This window comes from Ophidiomyces ophidiicola, assembly GCF_022830035.1.
Source record: "Ophidiomyces ophidiicola strain CBS 122913 chromosome Unknown scaffold_1, whole genome shotgun sequence".
NCBI classification, from domain to species: Eukaryota; Fungi; Ascomycota; class Eurotiomycetes; order Onygenales; family Onygenaceae; genus Ophidiomyces; species Ophidiomyces ophidiicola.
Genome location: NW_026054641.1, coordinates 360259 through 382283, shown reverse-complemented (window position 1 = coordinate 382283; position 22025 = coordinate 360259). Strand labels below are relative to the sequence as shown.

Below are 22025 nucleotides of genomic sequence, written 5' to 3'. Positions count from 1 at the left end.
GGAGCAAGCAAACCAGGCAATACATGTACAGAAGGAAGTCGATCGAAAAAAAAGAAACACGTCTAGAAAGCGAACTCAGCAAACTCAACGCAAGCTGGAACTAAAAATGCGGCAAAACAATACAATCAGATAGAATAAATGTCAACATGTTTGTGTGTGTGATGCAGGTTGGTGGTGAGAGATGAATGGAGGCATAATAACAGGCTCAATGTGGGGGCTGCATTCTGGAGTCATAGGCCCATAGAAGGGCGCTGCGGTTTTTGTCCCGGTGAGGGCTGAATGTTAATGTAAATATGAAGTAGAGACGAGAAAGGATGTAGGGTATAATGGTGATCATGTTGGAATAGGCAATGCCAAAGAGACGATGGTCACCCCTTTTGGCTCCTCCATCTTGAGATAATAGAGAGTTTTGAAGAGAGTTTTGAAATGGTGGTAGAGTGCCTGCTATGCATAAAGACAGGGCAATAATGTGGTGCACGCAGCTGTGGCGGGGGTAAGTCTTTGTGCAAACATTGGACTTAGGGTTTTTTTGTTTTTGGATGCATTAGAAGAGAACAGAAAAAAAGATAAAAAGCAGCAACCTTAGGACACCTGGGAGTAGTGGAAATGCGGGACAAATAAATGGAGTTACAGCTGTAGTGCAGGCCAATTGGCAGTCAGAGAGAAGCACTAAGCCGCCCATTCAGAGTCAAGAGGATGGCCAATGTCAGCCGTGACCTTCTGCTGCACAGAGGCAGGGCGCGGGGCAGCAGAAGCAGTAGGAGGAGGGAACGCAGGTGCAGCCGACTTCACCACAGGGGTCTCTGAGCTGCTGATGTCGCTCGCCGCCGCGCTGGGGTTGTTTGCTCGGCGCTTGTCCTTCTTCTTGCTGACGGTCATCCACTCACTCTCACTGCTCATCGCACTCAGCATGCGCATCTGCTCTTCCTCCGAGGGCAGCTCGTCAGTCCAGCTCTTGGCCGCTGGCGTGGCTTTGTTTTCTTTGCCTTTCGACAATGCGGGCTTGTCGCTGTGGTCGAACGTGTCGAGGAGGGGCACGGCGGCCTTCGCAGGCTTCTGCGTTCCATTGACCGGGGCACCAGACTTCCACGCGTTGGAGGTGGGCGGTTTGGCCTTGGAGGCTTCCTTGCGCTCCAGCTCGCGGGACGTGTGAAGCTGCTTCTCGAGAAGAACGCGTCGCTGGGCTTCCGCCTCTTCGACCATGCGTTTATTATTCTCGCGCTTGAGGCGCTGCTGTCGCTGCTTCTTTGTCTCCGCAGGCTTGAACCCATCTGATTTCTTGTTGGCATTCTTCTTCTGCTCACTCTCCATAGGTCCTGTCAGTCGAAGAATCGATGCGCCAGGCAAGGGGGCCTCCAGCATGTCTGATACATCGCCAGTGGCCTTGACCTCCGGAGATCCAATGGACGACAGGTCGTCATCTGCCTCTGCTCCCGTCAGCGAGGAGGCACTGGTCGAGGCAGGCGCATCGCTGTTGCCAGTTGCTGGCCGAGAGACCGGCCTGGGGACCGGAACGGCCTTCTTGGACGGCGCGGTCGAAATCGCGTTTCCTTCTCTGATCTTGGACAGCTGCTTGGCAAACTCCAGGGTGTTGGCGTCTTCCTTGTCCTCCGGGAGAGAGGCACGGGCGGCAGGTGCCGCTGCGGCTTGGGTTTGGGGAGTTGGGGTGGGGCTTTTGCTGGCCGGCTCGGGGGCCTTCTTCGGCTTACGTTGCTTCACCTTTTTGGTAGGCGACGGGAAATGGTCGAATTTCTCCAGACTGCTCGGTTGCAGGAACGTCATCTTGATCTTGGACGATCCGCCACGGTAGTAAAATGCCAACCCGCCGGCGATAACGAGCAGGATGGCCCAGTTGAGGTATGGATTCATCTTTGCGGTGTCTGGCCTTTGCAGGCAATGGGAGTCAGTAGGGGCTCCGACAGAACGAAAGATGGCCGACTCACCTAGAGAGAAGATATCTGGTGGGATCTAGGGAGCAGCGGATGCCAGCGGAATGTGATCAACGTGTGCCCTATCCGGGTACGAGTATGGCTGCTCGTTAGACTCGGGCCGATTGGCGACGCGTGAAGGCGGAGGGAAGGGTGGCAGAGGCGCCCCGGAAGCGTGTTGATCTGCGGTTGATGTGGCCGCAGGGGGGCGCGGAGAGAATGAAGCGAAAGGGGGTCAGGAAACGACACGCCACCAAGCAGTCGAGGAGCAGGTCGCGGTACGGGTCGACGCGGAAACGACGAGAGCTGCGGGTCAGACAGAATTGTTGCTGCGCGAGGCAAAGCCAGCGGTTAGTTAACTAGCTGCGACGACGCTAGAAGGCGATCGCACACAGGCGGCGCAGGCTTACAAGATGGCAGAGTCGACAGGGACAACCACGGGCATGGCGGACCGGCCAGCCTGTAAAGTCGGGAGAGCAGGCAGAGAAAGGGGGAGGGCGGGTGGTGGTGGTAGTGGTAGTGGTGCGGGCTGATGATGATGATGATGATGATGATGATGATGGCAGAGAAGCGAAGTGGGAGGAGGGATGGGATAGGATAGGGATGGATGATGGGCCGGGTTGAGGTTACAGAGAGTCTGGAAGGGGGCTGAAGGGCGGGCGAGCTGCGGCTGGTTGAGGCCAGCTATCCAGAACGCCCGCGTATCACCGCAGCCCGCGCCGGGCGCGCTAGGCGTGATCGGGCATGGCGCCTGGGCATGCTGCCTGTCCAAAGACCTAGGCACCGCGCCACCACGCCGGGCAGGGCAGCAGAAATACAGTAATCTAGGCATGCCGGTGTGTGCACTGGCGTGAAGACTCTCCCAGCTGTGTGCGGCTTCCTGGTGGTCTCCCACTCGTGTGTTTGCCTCCTGGGCTGCTGCGCATCTGGCCCCCCCGGGCTGCCACTGTTCTCCCGGAACACTAGCGGCATAGTGCGAGGGCCACAGTGGGCCGGCATGACAGGCTCCAAACTCTGTCCGTACCGCAACGCGAGCTGCGCGAAACAATTTATTAGCCATGGCGATGGCGAGTCGCCCGGAATCCTGCACCGTGTCCACAGGCGGCCGTCGGGCGGCGCCGTGCTGGGAGGGAAGAGGGACTCAGGAAGACTCATGTTTCGGGGGGTCGCGCGAGACCGCTCGCCGGGGCGCATGGGCTGGGCTGAGCGAGGGATGCGCTGCTTGGCCGGCCTGGCGGTCGCTTGCGGCAAGAATGATATTAACATAACCTCGTTGTCTCTGTTTCGCCCGTCCAAGCACCGCGCCGAAACACCGAGCTGGGCAACCGCGCAACCCAACATGCGGCGGCCCATGTAACTAACTAGTTGCCGGTACATACGCCCATCCAACCCTGCCCTGATGGCTGCAAGCCATGCCGGGGCCACGAGCCTACCGCCCACGAGGCGATCGGGCGAGGGGGGAGTGGGAGTGTGTGCTCGATGCCCGCATCGTATACGGCGGGCGATCCGTCGGTGGCGGGGATTGCGCCGTCGTGGATGGGCGAGAAAAAAAAGCAAAGAACCGCCAGGGTGCCGGACAGCCATGGCCGGAGTGGACTGGGTGTGTTATGCTCGACATAAGTCCGGGCTGGCTTTCATTGTACTGTAGGGATGCGCCGTGCGGTGGGTGCATGGGGGGTTTTGGCGGTCTTGTCCGGCAAGCAGGCAGGCAAAACACACAGCCGGTAGACACTCACACAGAGTGGCTGGTTGTTTGCAGAGATGCTTCATGCACCGACTGTACGGAGTAAGCAAGACACCATCACTGAACACACTGTCTAAAGCATGCCTATATGTATAAATAGCATGGAGTAAATACACCACATCCTCAACTTGGCATCGCCTCGGTCCCGTCCGCAAGATCGATCGTCCCGCGTGGGATCCTTTCTGGCTCCAAATAGCCCCCTTTCCTCCCCCCACACCGCACCCCACCCCGCTGGCCGTACTGCAACGCAAGCGAGACATCGCGCAGCACCCACGTACGTCCCCTCGAATCGAACCGCATGCATCCCCCTTGCTGAGCGTCGCTGTGCCTGCTGCCCGTCTCTTGTCCTAAGTAACTAACCTCTTGTTCTCGTTTGTTGTTCTTGCACGCCGGATATCCGGACCGAGAGAATTAATTTCCCCCGCATTCCGGAACGCTCGCCAGCCCGCCCGTCCCCTCCCACCCCCCCTCCCTGCGGCAAGCATGGCGGTTCAGAAGAATAAAGTCATTATCGATACAGACCCGGTAAGGGAGGCCGGTTTATCTTGTTACTTTAAATAGGCTCCATGATACGATCTTGAATATTGCCGTTGGACAACGGCGTCTCTCCCTCGCAGAGTTAGCGCAAGCTCTAATGCACATGCCCAGGGAATCGATGACATTCTCGCCCTTCTGCTCGCGTTTGCCTCCAAGCCAGAGGAGATCGAGGTGCTCCTCGTCTCTCTGACGTTTGGGAATATCGACGTGCGAAAGTATATACCCATAATCCCCTTTTTCTCACCTGCCTTGTAGGTATCTGTTTTGTACATCCGTGCTAATCGATCACTAGCTGCCTCCGAAACGCCGTGTCGTTGTTCCATGTCATTGAGCAGGAACTTGAATGGCGCCGCAGCAATGGGCTTGCCGAAGGGTTTGCGGCCTTGAAGGCGCTGAAGCCCATTGTGGCAGTGGGTGCGGATGGGCCGCTGAGCGGCGAGAAGCTGATGGCGGACTATTTCCGTACGTCTTACCTTGGGGTCAGCTAGTACAGTACATATCTAGATCTAATGGCTATGCTGCAGATGGTCAAGATGGCCTTGGTGGCGTTCACACGACAGTGGGTTAACTGACTCTACGCTCCCGCACGCTGTGGACTGGCCCAGCTAAGCTGACCGGCGTAGCACCCCCATCTCACCGCCGCCCAGACATGGGAAGTGCTGTTTTCTCCTCTGTCAGCGTCGGTGGAGGAACTGGAGGCGGCGGCGCGGAACCATTCGTCGTTCACGGCCTCGCACAAGCCCGCGCACGAGGAGATGCTGAGGCTGCTGCGCGAGCATGAGCCGGACACCATCACGATCGTGGCGCTTGGCCCGCTTACGAACCTTGCCCTGGCAGCGGCACAGGATCCCGAGACCTTCTTGAGAGCCAAGGAGGTGGTGGTCATGGGTGGTGCCGTGGATTGCCCAGGAAACGTGAGTATCTCGTTCTCGGCGCCGCACTCAAAAAAAAAAAAAAAATCAAGGTACTTAGTTACATCATGCTGAAAGCTGACCGCCGAACCAGGTCACGCCCACGGCGGAATTCAACACCTTCGCGGACCCGATCGCCGCGGCGCGGGTGTACGCGCTGACCTCCCCGCTGCCGCAGACAACGATGCCGCCGGCGTCGATCTCGCTGCCGCTCGCCGACTACCCGGCGCAGCTGAGCAGGCCGCTGACGCTCAAGCTGATGTCGCTGGGCCTCACGCGGGCGCACAACCTGACGCGCGGGCACTTCCAGGCGCGCATCGCGAAGCACGTGCACGCCGGGTCGCCGCTGGCGCAGTGGACGACGGCGTTCCTGGAGCACACGTTCGCGACGCTGGACGCGCTGCACCCGGGCCACGCGGGCGACGCGGCGGCGCTGAGCCTGCACGACCCGGTGTGCGTGTGGTACGCGCTGACAGCGCCAACAGCGGCAGTGGCGGCGCAGTGGACGCTGTCGCCGGACTCGCCGGTCGACCTGCGCGTGGAGACCAGCGGGCAGTGGACGCGCGGGATGTGCGTGGTGGACCGGCGGCAGCGCAAGCGCCGCGAGCACGACAACCCGGACGTGACGGACAACGGGCTGTGGCTGGGGCGGCGGGCGGGCAACCGCATCGAGTGGGTGGTGGGCTCGCCGGGCGCGGAGGCGCTGGCGGAGGTGCTGATGGCGCGGGTGTTTGGCACGCCGTAGGGTACGGAGTACGGAGTACCTACATAGGTTAGTGAACTACGGAGTATAGGAATATCCTCCGTATAGCCATGCCGTACTCCGTAGTGACAGCGACGGCTGATCGAAGTGACGATTGCCCGAAACGGCGCGCACGTGAGGGGGCAGCCGGAGGGCGGCCGAGCGAGGGAAAGCGCGCGAGAAAGCAAAAAGGGCAGTGGCGGCTCGCCGTTTGGGGTTCGTCCGGGCGTGGGCGGGCGGCGGGCCAGCCAATGGCAGAGCTCGAGGCGCGCATGTGGAAAGCGGCGGAGCGCTGCCAGCCTATCAGTCGCAGCACGCGGCACGCGACACACTGCCCCGAGCTTGCGGGCTTTAAAGGGCGTCGCGACTCCCTTCAGTCGGGGCGAGCTGGCTGTCCGTCTGACAGGAAGTCAGTCAGTCACCATGCCGACCTGCCTTCCGACTGACTGCGTGACGGACTGCCTGCCGGTGAACTGACAGCAGATATTGCCTGACGGCCGCTGCCACGCACGCCCCTTGCGGCTGCGAGCCTTCCTGACCGCCCGCCTGAGCCTCATCTCGCATCGCCTGACCCTCTCCAGCTCACTGCCTCTCTCCCTCGCCAGCATCGCCATCATCACCATCATCACCATGCCCAAGGCTCAGTTGCCGCTGACCCCGGCTCCCTCCGCCGAAATCGCCGCTCTCGACAAGAGCATCAATTCGCCTGTCGATATGTACTTCGCACTCCCGCCCTCTGCCATGCCCAGCAACAACAACAACAACAATACCAACAACAGCGCCAGCGCCTTCACGCCCCTCTCGCCCTCCTCGCCCGAAGTCCTCGCCGCCGTCGCCGCCGCGGCCGCCAGCGAGTCGTCCTCCCGCACGCTCCGCCAGCGCTCGTCCGCGAAGCGGCCCGCCGCCGACTTCACCCTGCCGCCGCCGCCCACGCGCACCCGCAAGATCATCCAGGTCAAGCCCAAGGGCCAGGAGCTGCATCAGCAACAATCACAACAACAGCAGCAGCAGCAGTCACAGTCACAGTCACAGTCTCGAGCCACCGCTGCTGCTGGTGCCGGCGGGCAGGCGAAGAACGGAAAGGACGGGGCGGGTGGTGGGAGTGGAGCGGCGGATGGTGGTAGTGGTGGTGGAGGAGGAGGAGGAGCGACGAAGAAGAAGCCGGCTAGCGCAACGACGGCGGCGGGGCGCAAGATTGCGCGCCGCACGGCGCATAGCCTGATCGAGCGCCGGCGCCGGTCGAAGATGAACGAGGAGTTTGCTACGCTGAAGAATATGATCCCGGCGTGCAAGGGGCAGGAGATGCACAAGCTGGCGATTTTGCAGGTGAGTTCTAGCAGAAACGGAGACAGGTGGTGATGGTTTTTTGTTTTGTTGCTGTTGCTGACGATGGGATTTGGGTTCCAGGCGAGCATCGAATACGTCAACTACCTCGAGAAGTGCCTCGTCGATCTCAAGGCGGCCAACAACAACTGCCGCGAAGCCACGCCGACGTCGCCGACGTGGAAGCCCGCGCCCGAGCCGCGCACGGGGCTGTCGTCGTACGCCGCCTCGCCCGAGTTCGCCGCGCAGTTCGACTCGCTTTCGTCGTCGCACGCCGCCTCGCCGCACACCGCCGCCGACCTGCCGCCGCCGCGCGCCTCCTTCGAGATCATCCCCATGATCCTGCCCAGCCCGGCCCTGGCGCCCGCGCGCTCGCCGCCGTACCCGCCGCGCGTGCACCGCGACACCTTCTCGTCCACCACCTCCACCATCTCCTCGCTCTCGACCGCGTCCAGCGCCACGTCGCCCGTCGTCATCCCCCAGCAGCAGCAACAACAACAGCAACAGCATGAGCCGGCGGTGTACACGCCGTCGCTGCGCGCGCAGGGCCGCCACGGCTCGGGCGGTGTAGCTGCTGCTGCTGCTGCCAGCGTGGATGTGGACATGGACCGCGAGGCGACGGCGGCGCTGCTGATGCTGAACATCGACCGGCGCACGTCGAGCGGCGTGGCGGACCTGTCGAAGCCGGTGTTTTTGCGCAATAACTCGGACGACGGCAGCAAGAAGGGCATCAGCGTGCATGACTTGCTGAGCCATTGAACGTCGGGTAATTCGGGTTTGTTACGTCATGCTGTCGGGGACCTTTTTTCTTTCCTTTCCTTTTGTTTGGTTTCAATCCTATTTTTTTTTTTTTTTTTTTTTTTCTTTACTGTCGATGATCGATGGTGAATCGCGCCTGCTTTTCTGGACTGGAGGCCAAAACTAATGAGCGATGAAATGGTGGCTGGCTCCGACTTTGTACGCTGCAAGGATGAATATGACTGGTTTTCTTCTTTCTTTATGATTTGGGATCGGATGGGGAGGGGGGGCCAGGGAGCGGTTTCACCAACAAAAAATGTCAATTAACTATCTGTAAGTAGCTTTGTACGCACAAAAAAAGAACACTGGGTAACCAAAAATGGGAAGGAGGCCCAGAATGTATTTATTGGTTGTTTGTATGTAGGTTAGGGTGAAGGTCAGATCAGGCTTGGGGTGGGGTTGTTGGGATATCATGAGATGGCAAATAGTTAGAAAATGCCCAGGAATGCAGAAAAGGCAGGTGAGAGTGGGTATACAATAATGAGAGAAAAGGTCGTCACATCGTGTCGGTCAGGCTGAGAAACAGCAAAGAAATCAGAGCAAGAAGGAGGCTATGAGCAGAAGAAGGCTGAATGAACGCATAGCGCTGTGCAAGAAATCGAAAGAAAAAAAAAATTTGGTCGTGTGGGGAAAAAATTATAGAGGGACAGCACGCGCCAAGAAGGATTCCGGGGAAGAAACACCGAGAGATCGTTGAAACAAAAAAAAAGGGGGGGGAGGAAAGGAAATGACGATATCCTCCGATACAGATACTCCGTACACACACGCAATGGGAAATAAGAAATAGAGAAAATAGGATTTCAGTCTCTGATGCAGTCGAGCCAGACAACCACGGCGTCCTCGACCTTGCGGCGGGCGGGACTCGCACCACCACCAGCACCACTCGATACCACGGCGGTCACCACGGCGTCCTTGGCAGCAAGGGCCGTCGTCGGAGTATTTGCAGTAGCAGTAGTAGTAGTGTTGTTCTTATTGTTGTTGTTGCTGCTGCTGGTGAGCTCGGCCTGCAGGCTGTCGAGGTTCCACTGGGTCAGCGGAGTCTTGCAGACACGCGGGTCGGGGCGGTCGAGCAGGCGCGCGCGGTGGTAGGCGACGAGCGAGGAGGAGGCGTGGCGCAGGCGTAGGCGCGACGACAGCGGCGGGCTGCTGGGAGGCGGTGGTGGGATTGCGGTTGGTGGTGTGGGTTTGGAAGGAGGGCTGTTGGTGGTGGTGCTGGTGGAGGGTGTGAAGAGCTGCTTGAGCGTGGACGGGCGGAAGAGCGAGGGCGACTTGCTGGCGGGCGTGGGCGGTGTGAGGGCCACGCTGGGGCTGCTGGCGCTGGTGGGCGAGGCCGCCGTGGTGGTGTGGCGCGACGAGAAGGACAGCGAGCGCAGGGGGAGCGGGAGCAGGCGCAGGCGCCGCTTGGGCGAGGTGGTGGGCGGGCTCATGGTTGGTAGTTGAGTCGCTGGGGCGCCGTTTCAACGGGACGGGTTGAAACGAGCTGTCTGGTCAGGAGGAAGAGACGAGAAGAAAGCTGAAGAGCGAGAGCTAGGCAGTGAGTTAACTCGTTAGCTCAAGCTTCTTTAGTTAATTAGGGACTCACCACAGGCTAAGTGACACTAAGCTCAATGCAGTTAGTCAAGTTCATTCTGTATCAATATATGAAAATTATAAAATCATTTAAATCAGTTAGATGGTAGATACTGGATTTTAGACTGACCGCGGGGGTCCCTATAGGGATCTCTATGGTCAGCCTACAAGGCTATAACTGAGACTACAGGAAAAACATATGAAAAACCCCTAGCAAATTTTCATCAGTCTGATAGTCAGTACTAGGTGGCAAACCTACGATTCTCTGACTGCTCCTGGGCTTAACTCGCAGATTAATACACAAAGCGGAAGGCCGGGTGGTCATCGCCCAGGTTGTCCGCGTCCGCGCCCGCCAGCCGCTCCGCCCGCCCGCCCCGCGCCCGCACCGCGTTCTCGCGCCAGCACCAGCCCAGCAGCGCCGTGGCCGCCAGCCCGCTCGCCCACACCAGCGCCACGCTGGTCGAATAGCCCGCTGCGAACTGCTGCCCGCTGCAGCTACTACTACTATTGCCCACAAACACGTTGCTGGCCACCAGCCCGCCCGCGTTGCCCGCCCCGATCTGCACCGCCGTGGCCACCGCGCGCTTGTAGTGGCCGCCCATGTTGTTGCTTAGCCACCCCAGCGCCGCCGGCTGGGCCACATACCCGCCCGCCGTCACCAGGCACACCGCTGCGTAGCGCGCCCCGACCGGCACGTGCGCGGCGTTCAGCAGCACCGCGTAGCCCGCCGTCGCCACCGCGCACCCGCCCGCCACGAACCCGTACCGCTGCTGCAGCCGGTCCGACGCCACCGCGCACGCCAGCGTCACCGCCGTCGACGCCGCGAACACCGGGATGCTCATCACCTGCGCCCGCACCGCCGTCCACCCCAGCTGCCGCGGGATCGTCGGCGTGAAGAACGACGTCGCGTAGCCCGTGTTGACCAGCCCGAAGTACATCACCACCCTAGCGAGTATCCACGTCAACTCTGTCAATACAGATCAACTAATAGGTACTTATGTAGGAGGGGAATACCCCAGGTAGATCTTCACGTCGCGCACGCACCGCCGCACCGCCGCACTGCCGCCCCATCCAGCCGGTCCATGCGCGCCCCGAACGCGTCCGCCCGCAGCCGCGCCGCCAGCAGCTGCCGCTCGTCGTCGCTCAGGAACCCCGCCGTCTCCGGCCAGTCGACGATCAGGAACCTCGATGCTGCCGCCGCTGCCACCGTCACCGCTCCCTCGACGATGAAGATCCACCGCCAGCCGCTGTAGCCCGCCCGCCCGTCCAGCCCGGCAATCGCGTACGCCAGCAGCTGTCAGACATCTGTCCGTTAGCCATATAAATATACATATATATGAGGACCCGGCTTACCCCGCTGACCGCGCCCGCGATGATGCTGGCGCAGAAGAAGAAGTTGAGCCGTTTCTGCAGCTCGTATCGCTGGTAGTACATCGAGATCAAGTACACGCATCCTGCGGCCCGTCAGACCCGCCAGCCTCTCCATACGATTGATATGATGGCATACCCGGCACGAAGCCCGCTTCAAACACCCCCAGGAAGAACCGGCACACCACCAAGCCCGCGAAGCTGCTGGTCACACCCTGGCAGATAGTCACCACCCCTAGACCTGCAGTCAGCCACACCACACCTGGATTCCGAAGAAAATAAATAACTACCCACCCCACGCCGCAATGATGCCGCTCAGCCACGTCGACGGCGCCACCCGCTTCAGCACCAGGTTGCTCGGCACCTCCAGCAGGATGTACGGGATGAAGAAGACGAACAGCGCGACGTTGTAGTCGCGGTGCTGCATGCCCAGGTCGCGCTCCAGCCCCTGCAGCCGCGCGTTGCCGATGTTGATGCGGTCGATGAACGATAGCATGAACAGCACGAACAGGATCGGCACCACGCGCACGTCGCACTTCCGCACCAGCGCCGCCTCCGCCGCCGCTGCTGAGGAGGAGGATGGTGGGTCATCGCCGGCGGGAGGGCTTTTTTCGGTGCTGGTCACGGCGGCCTCGGGGTCTGACGGGGTGGTCATGGTGGGGGAGTAGTTGGTTAAAGGAAAGATAGGGCAAGTAAAATGTAAAGAGAAATGAAAGAACAAGTTGTCAGGCAGCTTGTAAGGTGAGTGAGGTGAGGACTCGTTGATGTGTTGGTTGTGAGATGAGAAATATCATATCACACAGCTAGAGCTGTTTGCCCGCGAAAAAGTGAGAAGACACCTCGCCAGGGCAACTAGCTGGTTGAGTTGACGCAGTGATGGTCAACACACAGAGCACATGGCTGTTGGCCGCATGGTGCTTACTCTTGCAACACAGAATACTGCTCGAAAAGACCTGTTCTTCAACAGCATGGCTGTACAGAGCATCTATTCTCTGAGTGAAGCTCCAGAGAAGAGGAAGAAAGAGTCAGACCACACCCACAGTATCCCAGCCTGCACATGGGGCTGGAGTCGGGATCTTCACGGCTGCATTCTTTGTCGATTTCAAACCGGGCCAACCGACTCCCCGCAGTCGATCCCTGTCGGAGTGAACTCGTGGTGAGATGGGTTTACTACCTAAAAAAAGGTAGGAGAGAGAGAGAAAACAAGAAAAGATATATATTTGATGAAGAAGACATCGCTGCTAACAGCAGAGATTTTCACCCTGCTGAATGTCTGGGTATCTCTGCACGTCCCGCCCTGCAGATTGGCGCTGCAATGGAGATCATCTGCGCGGGAGGGTGCCCGCCGTGTGAGCAGTGCCATTGCACGGTCTATGTGTCTGTCCACACCGCAGCACCAGCGCTGTCTATCCAGACCAGACCGACCGTGTTGCGAGATGATATCGCCAACAAGCACAAGACAGGCTTCCTCTCGCTCAAGATGACGGCTGACTTCCTGAATACCCCTCACCAACGGGCTTATCTCGGGCACCACTCCCTCCCACTGTCCCTCCGTCTCCCTCGCACGCTCATCCTTCACAGCCGTCGCTGCAGCCAGCGTGGGCAGGCCGAGGTTTGCAGGCCGCGCGCTGGTCGTTTCGCGGAATTAGGGTTTTGCTGCCGCAGCCCCGGCGGCCGGCCAATCACACGCGCGCGAAAGGCCGCGATGGTAATAACCGCCGGGCTAACTAAACTAGCCGCGCCGGAACCCCGCGCTTGGCCGCGGCGCTGATTCCGCGCGTTGCTTCTCCGCATCCGACGACGCTGCGGCGGTTCCGCGGCGGAATTCAAGGTAGTTAGTACTGGTTGGTACCTGTTTAGCCCGGCCGGCGCTGACGTGGGAACGGCGATCCGCCCGCGCCCTTCCCCGCAGCCGCGAACTCACGCCTGGCGCGCGCGATATATATAACGAACCTCCCGCGGCGTGCCTTCGCCAGCCCAACGCTTGACTCCCGGACGGACGAAATGGGCTACCAAACCATCGCCATCGCGGTCGTCGCGGCCGTGTACTTCGTCATCAAGTACCTCAACAAGACCGATGTGCCCAAGATCAAGAACCTGCCGGAGATCCCCGGCATCCCCATGTTTGGCAACCTGGTGCAGCTGGGTGATAACCACGCCAAACGCGCCCAGGAGTGGGTGCAGAAGTACGGCGCCGTCTTCCAGGTGCGCCTCGGGAACCGGGTGCGTATAGCCAGCTCGCCTACCGTATGATATATGCCGAACTAATCCCTCCCAGCGCATCATCTTCGCCAACACCTTCGACTCCGTCAAGCACTTCTGGATCACGCACCAGTCCTCGCTCATCTCGCGGCCGACGCTGCACACCTTCCACACCGTCGTGTCCAGCTCGCAGGGCTTCACCATCGGCACGTCACCGTGGGACGAGTCGTGCAAGCGCCGCCGCAAGGCCGCCGCCACCGCGCTCAACCGCCCCGCCGTGCAGTCGTACATGCCCATCATCGACCTCGAGTCCACCGTCAGCATCAAGGAGCTGCTGAGCGACAGCCGCGGCGGCACCGTCGACATCGACCCCAACCCGTACTTCCAGCGGTTCGCCCTGAACACCAGCCTGACGCTGAACTACGGGATCCGCATCGACGGGAGCATCGAGGACAAGCTGCTCAAGGAGATCTGCCATGTCGAGCGCGTCGTGAGCAATTTCCGCAGCACGAGCAATAACTGGCAGGACTACATCCCGCTGCTGCGGCTGTGGCCCAGCCGGAATAACGAGGCCAAGGAGTTCCGCGAGCGCCGCGATCGGTACCTGTCGCTGCTGCTGGACATGCTGCGGGACCGCATCGCCAAGGGCACCGACAAGCCGTGCATCACGGGCAACATCCTGAAGGACCCCGAGGCCAAGCTCAACGAGGGTACGTCACCCCTTCCCATCCCTATCCATAGGCATACCTCCTAACCCTCCAATCCCCAGCCGAGATCAAATCGATCTGCCTGACGATGGTGTCGGCGGGGCTGGACACGGTGCCGGGCAACCTGATCATGGGCATCGCGTACCTGGCGTCGGCGCACGGGCAGGAGATCCAGGAGCGGGCGTACGACGAGATCGGGCGCGTGTACCCGCACGGCGACGCGTGGGAGCGCTGCCTCGTCGAGGAGAAGGTGCCGTACATCACCGCCTTCGTCAAGGAGGTGCTGCGCTTCTGGACCGTCATCCCCATCTGCCTGCCGCGCGTCAGCATCAAGGACATCGACTGGAAGGGCGCCACCATCCCCGCCGGCACGACCTTCTTCATGGTGCGATCCCAAGCCCGATGAGTTCGTTAGTTGGACTGACTGACTGACTGACTGACTGACTATGATAGAACGCCTACGCCGCCGACTACGACGCCACACACTTCGACGACCCATACTCCTTCCGCCCCGAGCGCTACCTCCACGGGACCACCGACGGCGCGGGCACGCCGCACTACGCGTACGGCGCCGGCAGCCGCATGTGCGCGGGCTCGCACCTGGGCAACCGCGAGCTGTACACGGCCTTCATCCGGCTGGTGTCGGCGTTCCGCATCGTGCCGGCGCAGAACCGCGCCGACGACCCGGTCATGGACTGCCTCGAGGCCGGCGTCAACAAGTGCGCGCTCACGCTGGACCCGCGCCAGTTCAAGGTCGGCTTCCGCGTGCGCGACCAGCAGCGTCTGGATGCGTGGATCCGCGCGAGTGAGGAGCGGACGAGGGATTTATAGGATTGGGATGTTAGATGGTTGTGTATGTTTTGGAAACGGGGGGGGGGGCGTTTGTGGTTTGTAACTAAGTTAACTACCCAGAAGCATGCCGTCAAATTGGAAAGAAAAATACCATTGAATTTCTGCTGACACGTAATTGCTGACCTTTTTGTTCACTGATATGTAATTATACAGAGAAGCTCGTCGGGAACAGATACCAAACTAGCTAACTATTCTAAGAGAAAGAATCCATCCATCCAACCAGCCGAAAGAAGAATAAAACGAACCTCCCCCACCGGTCTCTTTTTTCATCTCATTGACAGACTCTCTTCGCATCACGATTAACCCTCATCTATCATCACACCCCCCGCGTCGCCACATACGGCACGAACCGCGGCTGCTCCACGAACCGATCGGTCGGCGGTGGCGGCGGATAGGCTGCGTGCGCGAAGAAGTCCTCGCGGGACTGATACGGCGAGATAGCCGGCAGCAGCTGCGGCGTGCGGATGCGCGGGCGCGCGGTGACAGCAACAGGCGGCGGACGCGGCGCTCCGTTCGCCACCACGACGCCGCTGCCGTTGTTGTCGTTGAACTCGCTCTTCACGCTGCCCAGCGAACCGTAGCGCCATCGGCCGGGGCGGAAGGCTTCGGCGAACTTCTCGGGCGGAACGGGTGCGGTGGCGGCGGCGGGTTGGGTTTGTGGTGGTTTGCGGCGCCAGGCGGGTTTGGGGCGGAAGCACCAGGGGAAGAGCTTGGAGGCGTGGGCGTCGTGGGTGGTGGGCTGGGAGAGGTCGAGGCGGCGTTTGCGGACGCAGTCGTTGAAGACGATGGTGCCGGCGGCGGACAGGGTGATGATGACGAGCATGCCAAAGGCCACGTAGAAGGCGCGCTGTTCGCGGCGCTCGCGCAGCACGCAGTATGCCTTGAGCTGTTTCTCGTTGCGCGGATAGCACAGCTTGCAGACGTCCGTCTCGGCGGTGGTCATGCGCACCTTGGGCTTGTTGCAGATGACGCTCAGGTCGCCGATCCGGCATACTTCTTCTTCGCAGGGCAGTTCCCGCTTGGTGAATAGGGTGCTTCGTCTGCGAGGCGTGGTCGGGTGAGGTATGGGGTCGATCGTTCGCCGGCTGTTCTGGCTGCGTCTCGCACGCTCATCTACCAGTACCTTGGAAGGAGACGCGGATCCATGATCGTTGCCCAGCAGGTCTGGACTTGACTGCGACAAATCCACAAACTGATACTCCTTCTTCGCCCACCGCAGGAAGGTAAACACGGCCTCCTGGCAGGCCCTGACGCCCGCACCCTTGGCGCCGGTCGAGCCGGCGAGCGCGTTTTCAAAGCCGAGGAGATCAGCGGCGCACGTCTCGAAGTCGCCGACGAGCCGGCGGAATCGCTCGGAGCGGAGAAGCTTGAGCTTGAACACGGGGCCCTGGTCGCCGTAGGGGATGGCGTCGTCGAGGAGGGGCTCGTCGGCTGGTGCTGCGTGAGAGACGGCGAGCCGTGATTGGGCGGGAGCGGTGTCGCCCGGATGTGTTTGGCGCGAGAGCGCTGGGGTGTTTAGTCCCGGGTGGTTCGGTTTGGCGAGCCGGGACGTACTGTACAGGGCCAGGGTAGCGGTGGTGAAGACAGCCAGAGCCGGTTTCCAGAACATCTCGGGTAATGGATTCCTCTGCGGTAGACAACGACGGCGCTGGTGTTCGATTCCGATGGTCCAAGGGTTGGAAGAAGAGCGGCGGTGTCGCGAACAGCACAGATGGTGTCGCGGGCGGAGGCAAGCACAATCCATGGCGGCAACTGCAGTTTCCACTCGAGGATATAGATTAATCAATCGTATTGAGCTGCGCAAGAGATGGGAAAACCAGTAGGAAAAAACAGAAAGCACTAGGGATGCTTCGATGTGGCGTCCTGACTATAGATAGTCCACTGATTAGGTATATAGGGATTTTGTTTTTTGACCAGAAACAAGAACTAGAAAACCCAAAAGCGATAACGTCAAGGTTAAGCGTGACAAAGGGGTAATTTTGTTATGCACTGTGTCGCGACGGCGGCGGCGGCGGCGGCGGGTGGTGGTGCTGCTGGAAGAGATGCAGGCCCAGCGGCGGCGCGGACGACGAGACGGAGGCATAGAGGCGGTCGCGGTCGTAGTCGGGCGACGGATAGTGCGGCGGGTCGACGCGGGCGGCGAGCAGGGCCTGGACGTCGACGGCGTGGCGGGCGAAGTCGTCCCGCGGGCGGCGCACGTCCCAGCGCACGACGGCGTACTCGAAGATGCAGTGGGCGTCGTAGATGAAGGCGGTGGCGCGCGTCAGGCGGTCGTCGTGGTGGTGGCCGGTGGGTATCGCGAGGCCGAGCTGCATGGGCGACAGGAGGCCGGCGGCGGCGGGCGGCGAGGGCTGCTGCTGCTGCTGCTGCTGCTGCTGGTGGTCCGGGGGGAAGGGCTGCAGGACGTCGTTGGGGTGCTGGCGCAGGAGGTTGAGCAGCGTGCAGGCGACGGTGTAGGCGCGCTCGATGTCGAGGTAGGAGAGCAGGGCGGTGAAGGCGGAGGCGGAGGCGATCTCGCGGGCGAGCAGGGCGACGAAGGCGGCGGCGTAGTCGAAGAGGCGGCGCGGCTGCAGCTGGTCGAGGGCCGGGGCGCGGCGCGAGGGCGAGAGCACCAGCACGACGGTGTACAGAAACTCGAGGCGGAACAGCGTGGCGAAGGGCGCGGGCGCGTCGGCGGGACAGCTCTGGAACCAGGCGGCGGCGGCGGCACAGCGCTCGGCGGCGAGGTCGCGGGCGTCGGCGGGCGTGGGGGCGCGGCCGCTGAAGAACATGTCCTGGTAGGCGGCGGACTGGAAATGGCGGATCTGGAAGATGCAGCGCGCGGGCGCGATGCTGCGGAGGAACGGCGCGGCGGGGGGGTCGGGCGAGGACGAGGACGACGGCTCGGCGGGGAAGGGCACGTTGGCGGAGTCGTCGGAGAAGGAGAACGGGCGGCCGAGCGCCATGCTGGCGAAGCGGTCGAGCGCATACACGCAGTGGAACGTGCGGCGGCGGGCGTCGAGGGCGGCGCGGCCCAGGGCGCGCGACGAGGCGTGCTCCTGGTGCAGGCCCAGGTCGGTGGCCACGCGGGCGGCGGCGCCGACGAGATACCACGGCCGGAAGCAGGCGGGGTGCAGGGCGGCGTACTGGGCCAGCAGCACGAGCGCGTGGATGCCGGCCAGCGAGCCCGGGCGCAGCACGTCGTCGGCGTCGGCCAGCGCAGCGTGGACGTGGGCGGCGGCGGCGCGGGCGTCGGCGTCAGCGGCGCGGCGGGCGCGCGCGGCGGCGGCGATGGCCAGCGCCAGGCGCAGCGTCCAGCGGTCGTGCGGCGCGGCGAAGCGGCCGCGGTCCTGGTACACGGCGGCCACGGCGGCCCAGAAGGCGGTCTCGGCCAGCACGGGCACGACGGGGTGCACGGCGTCGAAGTACGCGCGCGTGAGGCCGGCGAGCTGGGCGTGCGGCGGGAGCGGCGCGGGCGCGGGCGGCAGCGGCAGCGGGGCGGCGGCGGCCACGGCCAGCAGCAGGCCGGCGAACGAGGTGGCGGCGCGGATGCCGTAGAAGTCGCGCGACGTGGCGTTGACGGCGCTGGATCTTGTAGTTAGTAGGAGGAATAAAGAGAATAAAGAGAAGAGAGAGTCGTACAGAAAGCCGAAGTCGCCGACCAGGTCGTCGATGTTGGACGTCTCGCGGCGGTGCGCGGCGGGCTGGTCCGCATCACCAGCACCAGCACCAGCAGTGCTGCTCAACAACCGCGCGGCCAGGCGCGCCTCCAGGCGCTCGCACTGGGCCTCCAGCGAGGCCACGTAGCTGCGCTCCTTGCCCTTCGCGAAGCCGCCCGTGGCGCCCGAGCAGCTGCGCGCGCGGCCGGCCTTCTCGCACGCCGAGCACGCCGGCAGCTTGCCGTCGCAGCGGATCTTCGCGCTGCGGCACCGCGAGCACGCCGCCACGGGGCGGCTGACCTTGAGCAGCGGCGTGTCCAGGTCGGGCGACGCCATGGAGTGGACGGAGAGAAGACGTCGTAGCCGTTCACTGATCCGGCGTGGTGGTTGTTCGCCGTTAAGTAGCCTGCGCGAGTCGAGCCGCACCGCCGGCCTCCTAATCCTTAGTCAGCAGCCATCGACCCGGGCCAATATTCCCCCGGACCGCCCTCCCCTCCGCCCACAACTCTCCTCCCTCCACTCCGTCCATTATTTACTCGCCTACCAACCGCCCGTACTTCCTCTTGACTGTCTCTCTCCCATCACGGAACACAGTGCCCGCCCAGCCGTGCCGCGCCGCGCCGCCCTGCAACGGTTTGAGACCCAGCAATGTTTGACTCGCGCTGCGACTCCGTGTGTTTGGGGGGGTGGCTATTCTTAGCCCGCCCGCCGACGCTGTGAACCCCCCATTACTTGAAAGCCCGCTGCACACCACCAGCCGAATTGGCCTGACCAAGGCCCACTACGGAGCCCCTGCAAAAGCGACCTTGCGTGCGCAGCACCGCGTTTGAGATGCTTCTCAAACGCGCCCGCCGCAAAACACCCCCCCAGTCCAGCTCCGTGATTTGTAAAAGAAATGTGATCTTATACACCTGCCCTCCCCCGTCCAGGACCTCCTACGCATCCTGCGGATCTTCGATCCTTTTCCTGGAGATGAACCGTCCGCGCCCACGGGGAGCGATGTTTTACGCCTGCAGTAAAACATCCCCATCAAAACAGACCACCGCACACTCGGTGTTTCGGCCGTCTCGCCTGCGCATAGTTCACCCTCCCTCCTAATTACGACGCGCCCGTCTCCTGGAATATGCTCTCGCTGTCGCAAATGTGTGTTGGTTAAATATCTCGGCTGTCCCGCCAGTGAAGTCAAACCTGCCCAAAAAAGAAAGAAAAAGCTGCCCTTTTTTTTTTTTTTTTTTGTCTCGTGGCCGTGCCATCTGTCAACATGACCTTCTTCGACCGTGTCCTCCTGCTGCTTGCCGCTGTCTTGCCGGCTGTCCACGCCGGCGAGATGCTGGCCGCCGCTGCCGGCGATACCGGCGTGATTCCCAACTCCTACATCGTGATTATGAATGACGGCATCTCGACCTCCGACTTCGACTCGCACCGGACCTGGGCCACCGGCCTGAACAACAACGCCAAACGGAAGCGCGGTGTCAAGATGGGCGGCGTCTCGCGCACCTGGGCTGCCGCCCAGATGAAAGGATACAGTGGTTCTTTCGACCGCCAGACCATCGAAAAAATAGCCAAGAGCGCCTCCGTGAGACCAACAGACCCTCCTTACGTCCTCTGACCCCGTCTAACCCCCGCCAGGTATCCTACGTCGAGCCCGACCGCATGGTCAACATCACCGCCTTCGCCACGCAGGAGAACGCGCCGTCCTACGGCCTCGGCCGCATCTCGCACCGCCGCCCGGGCAACCGCAACTACGTGTTCGACGAGTCGGCCGGCCGCGGCATCACCATCTACGGCGTCGACACCGGCATCGACATCCAGCACCCGGACTTCCAGGGCCGCGCCGTGTGGGGCAGCAACCAGGTCAACACCGTCGACGCCGACGAGAACGGCCACGGCACCCACACCGCCGGCACCTTCGCCGGCACCACCTTCGGCGTCGCCAAGCGCGCCTCCATCGTCGCCGTCAAGGTGCTCGACGCCAAGGGCGGCGGCAGTGCCAGCAGCATCATCAGCGGCATCAACTGGTGCGTCGACCACGCCCGCCAGAACAACCTGCTCGGCCGCGCCGTCATGAACCTGAGCCTCGGCGGCTCCGGCGCCCGCTCCTTCAACCAGGCCGCCACCAACGCCGTCAATGCCGGCATTTTCCTCTCCGTGGCCGCCGGCAACGATAACGTGCGTGACTCGTCGAGACATCTATATTGGGCTTGGGCTGATGCTGACCCCGTTCTAGCAAGACGCTGTAGGAACCTCGCCCGCTTCGGCCCGCGGCGTGTGTGCCGTGGCCGCCAGCACCGAGGCCGATGAGAAAGCGAGCTTCTCCAACTTTGGCGAGATCGGTAAGGAGCATCTTTCACCCAGACCATGCACCTGATATTGACCAAAATCCCAGTGTCGATCTACGCCCCCGGCGACAAAATCATCTCCGCCGCTCCGGGAGGCGGCAGCAAGGTCCTGTCCGGCACGTCCATGGCCGCGCCGCACGTGGCCGGCGTCGGCGCCTACCTCATGGCCCTGGAGGGCATCTCGTCGAACCAGGTGTGCGACCGCCTGAAGAGCATCGCGCAGCCGAGGATCCAAAATGCCGGCCAGGACACCACCGCCAAACTGCTCAATAACAACAGCGGAGTGTAAGTTTCTAATCCATTTCACATTAGTACGCGTTTCCGCCTGATTTGCTAATCCGGGCCTTTTATTTTTTGTTCCAGTGGATCGATGTTCTATAGAATGTGTCAATCGTTGACCCGGGAGCAGGCCCGACGCCTCTTCCCGCTATGCTGACAGCAAGTCACACCACGGGCGGCACTTTCTTAATGGTATGATGACGGGTTGTTTTTTCTTTTTTTTTTTTTTTTTTGTTCAAAATACATTCTTGTGCTGGGAATTAGAACGCACTTTACATTCTTGCATCGGGGATGGAGCATAAGAGACGTTGCGGCGCTGCTGGATGACGGACGCCGCGTGTCTGCACTTTCTCCAGGTTTACTGGGAGGGGGGGGGGTTTATTTCTCGATGTATATAAATATAGTCGTATATAGTTAATTCTTCATCATCACCTTGGGCCTTGATCATATAGAACCCGGTAGTGTCGCACGCGGCGCCCAGACCCCCCAGTCCTGTTCCCGACCAATGGGTTTTATCTTGAGAACCTCCCCCATAGATAACCGCTCCGCAACCCCATAGAAATACCCGCACCGCTTCCAGAAGTAATATAATAAATAATAATAATAATGCCAATTCGAGCCCAGCCGGGCTTAGTTGGCTTTTCTGGACGTCGTGTGACGGGCATGGGGGGGGGGGGGGGACACAAACAACAAACAAGCCACCGCTACGACTTCACACGGGTAACGACTAACTACTAGCGCTACGTCAGGCGGTTCTGCCGGTGTTCTCGAAATTAATTCTTTTTTTTTTTCGCTAGGGTCGTTGACAATCAGGGAAGATGGGGCCCTTGTTCACACTCTCTCATCAAAAAATCGTATTCGTGCCGAGGAAAAAAGGCGTTATCACGTGGCGTACCCCAGATTGACTACACACACGTGACGGGCGCCAACTTTAATCGCACGTCGGCCTGGGCCTTTTTGCTTCACCGCGAAACACCGGCAGCGCCGATTTGTTTTGCTTGGACCCGATGAACGTCGCCGGCGATCAATATCCCGGCCGCCGGCAGACCAAGACAGTTCGAATAAGAATAAATGCCACGACGGACTGA

At 61.2% G+C, this 22025-nt stretch overlaps 8 protein-coding genes across 8 annotated transcripts; 4 read left to right on the top strand and 4 right to left on the bottom strand.

Moving 5' to 3' along the window:
• Nucleotides 1-669: 669 nt before the first annotated feature.
• Nucleotides 670-1869, bottom strand: LOZ57_000144 (uncharacterized protein; the record flags this gene model as incomplete). The annotated part of the gene is made up of 1 exon (XM_049249252.1): nt 670-1869. One exon carries the CDS (start codon nt 1867-1869, stop codon nt 670-672), a length of 1200 nt encoding a protein of 399 aa, XP_049111446.1.
• Nucleotides 1870-4155: 2286 nt separating this feature from the next.
• On the top strand, nt 4156-5865 carry LOZ57_000143 (uncharacterized protein; the record flags this gene model as incomplete). Its single annotated transcript, XM_049249251.1, has 6 exons — nt 4156-4197; nt 4321-4424; nt 4502-4671; nt 4734-4768; nt 4833-5123; nt 5215-5865. The coding sequence occupies 6 exons, from the start codon at nt 4156-4158 to the stop codon at nt 5863-5865; spliced, it is 1293 nt and encodes a 430-aa protein (XP_049111445.1).
• Nucleotides 5866-6492: 627 nt separating this feature from the next.
• On the top strand, nt 6493-7944 carry LOZ57_000142 (uncharacterized protein; the record flags this gene model as incomplete). Its single annotated transcript, XM_049249250.1, has 2 exons — nt 6493-7188; nt 7270-7944. The coding sequence occupies 2 exons, from the start codon at nt 6493-6495 to the stop codon at nt 7942-7944; spliced, it is 1371 nt and encodes a 456-aa protein (XP_049111444.1).
• A 2635-nt stretch (nt 7945-10579) lies between these two features.
• Nucleotides 10580-11575, bottom strand: LOZ57_000141 (uncharacterized protein; the record flags this gene model as incomplete). Its single annotated transcript, XM_049249249.1, has 4 exons — nt 10580-10846; nt 10906-11006; nt 11060-11155; nt 11215-11575. 4 exons carry the CDS (start codon nt 11573-11575, stop codon nt 10580-10582), a joined length of 825 nt encoding a protein of 274 aa, XP_049111443.1.
• A 1349-nt stretch (nt 11576-12924) lies between these two features.
• On the top strand, nt 12925-14660 carry LOZ57_000140 (uncharacterized protein; the record flags this gene model as incomplete). Its single annotated transcript, XM_049249248.1, has 4 exons — nt 12925-13143; nt 13199-13832; nt 13892-14214; nt 14283-14660. 4 exons carry the CDS (start codon nt 12925-12927, stop codon nt 14658-14660), a joined length of 1554 nt encoding a protein of 517 aa, XP_049111442.1.
• Nucleotides 14661-14997: 337 nt separating this feature from the next.
• LOZ57_000139 (uncharacterized protein) lies at nt 14998-16290 on the bottom strand (the record flags this gene model as incomplete). Its single annotated transcript, XM_049249247.1, has 1 exon — nt 14998-16290. One exon carries the CDS (start codon nt 16288-16290, stop codon nt 14998-15000), a length of 1293 nt encoding a protein of 430 aa, XP_049111441.1.
• Nucleotides 16291-16663: 373 nt separating this feature from the next.
• LOZ57_000138 (uncharacterized protein) lies at nt 16664-18655 on the bottom strand (the record flags this gene model as incomplete). The annotated part of the gene is made up of 2 exons (XM_049249246.1): nt 16664-18245; nt 18303-18655. 2 exons carry the CDS (start codon nt 18653-18655, stop codon nt 16664-16666), a joined length of 1935 nt encoding a protein of 644 aa, XP_049111440.1.
• Nucleotides 18656-19580: 925 nt separating this feature from the next.
• Nucleotides 19581-20947, top strand: SUB9 (Secreted subtilisin-like serine protease sub9; the record flags this gene model as incomplete). The annotated part of the gene is made up of 4 exons (XM_049249245.1): nt 19581-19895; nt 19949-20488; nt 20547-20652; nt 20706-20947. The coding sequence occupies 4 exons, from the start codon at nt 19581-19583 to the stop codon at nt 20945-20947; spliced, it is 1203 nt and encodes a 400-aa protein (XP_049111439.1).
• Between the last annotated feature and the right edge of the window lie 1078 nt (nt 20948-22025).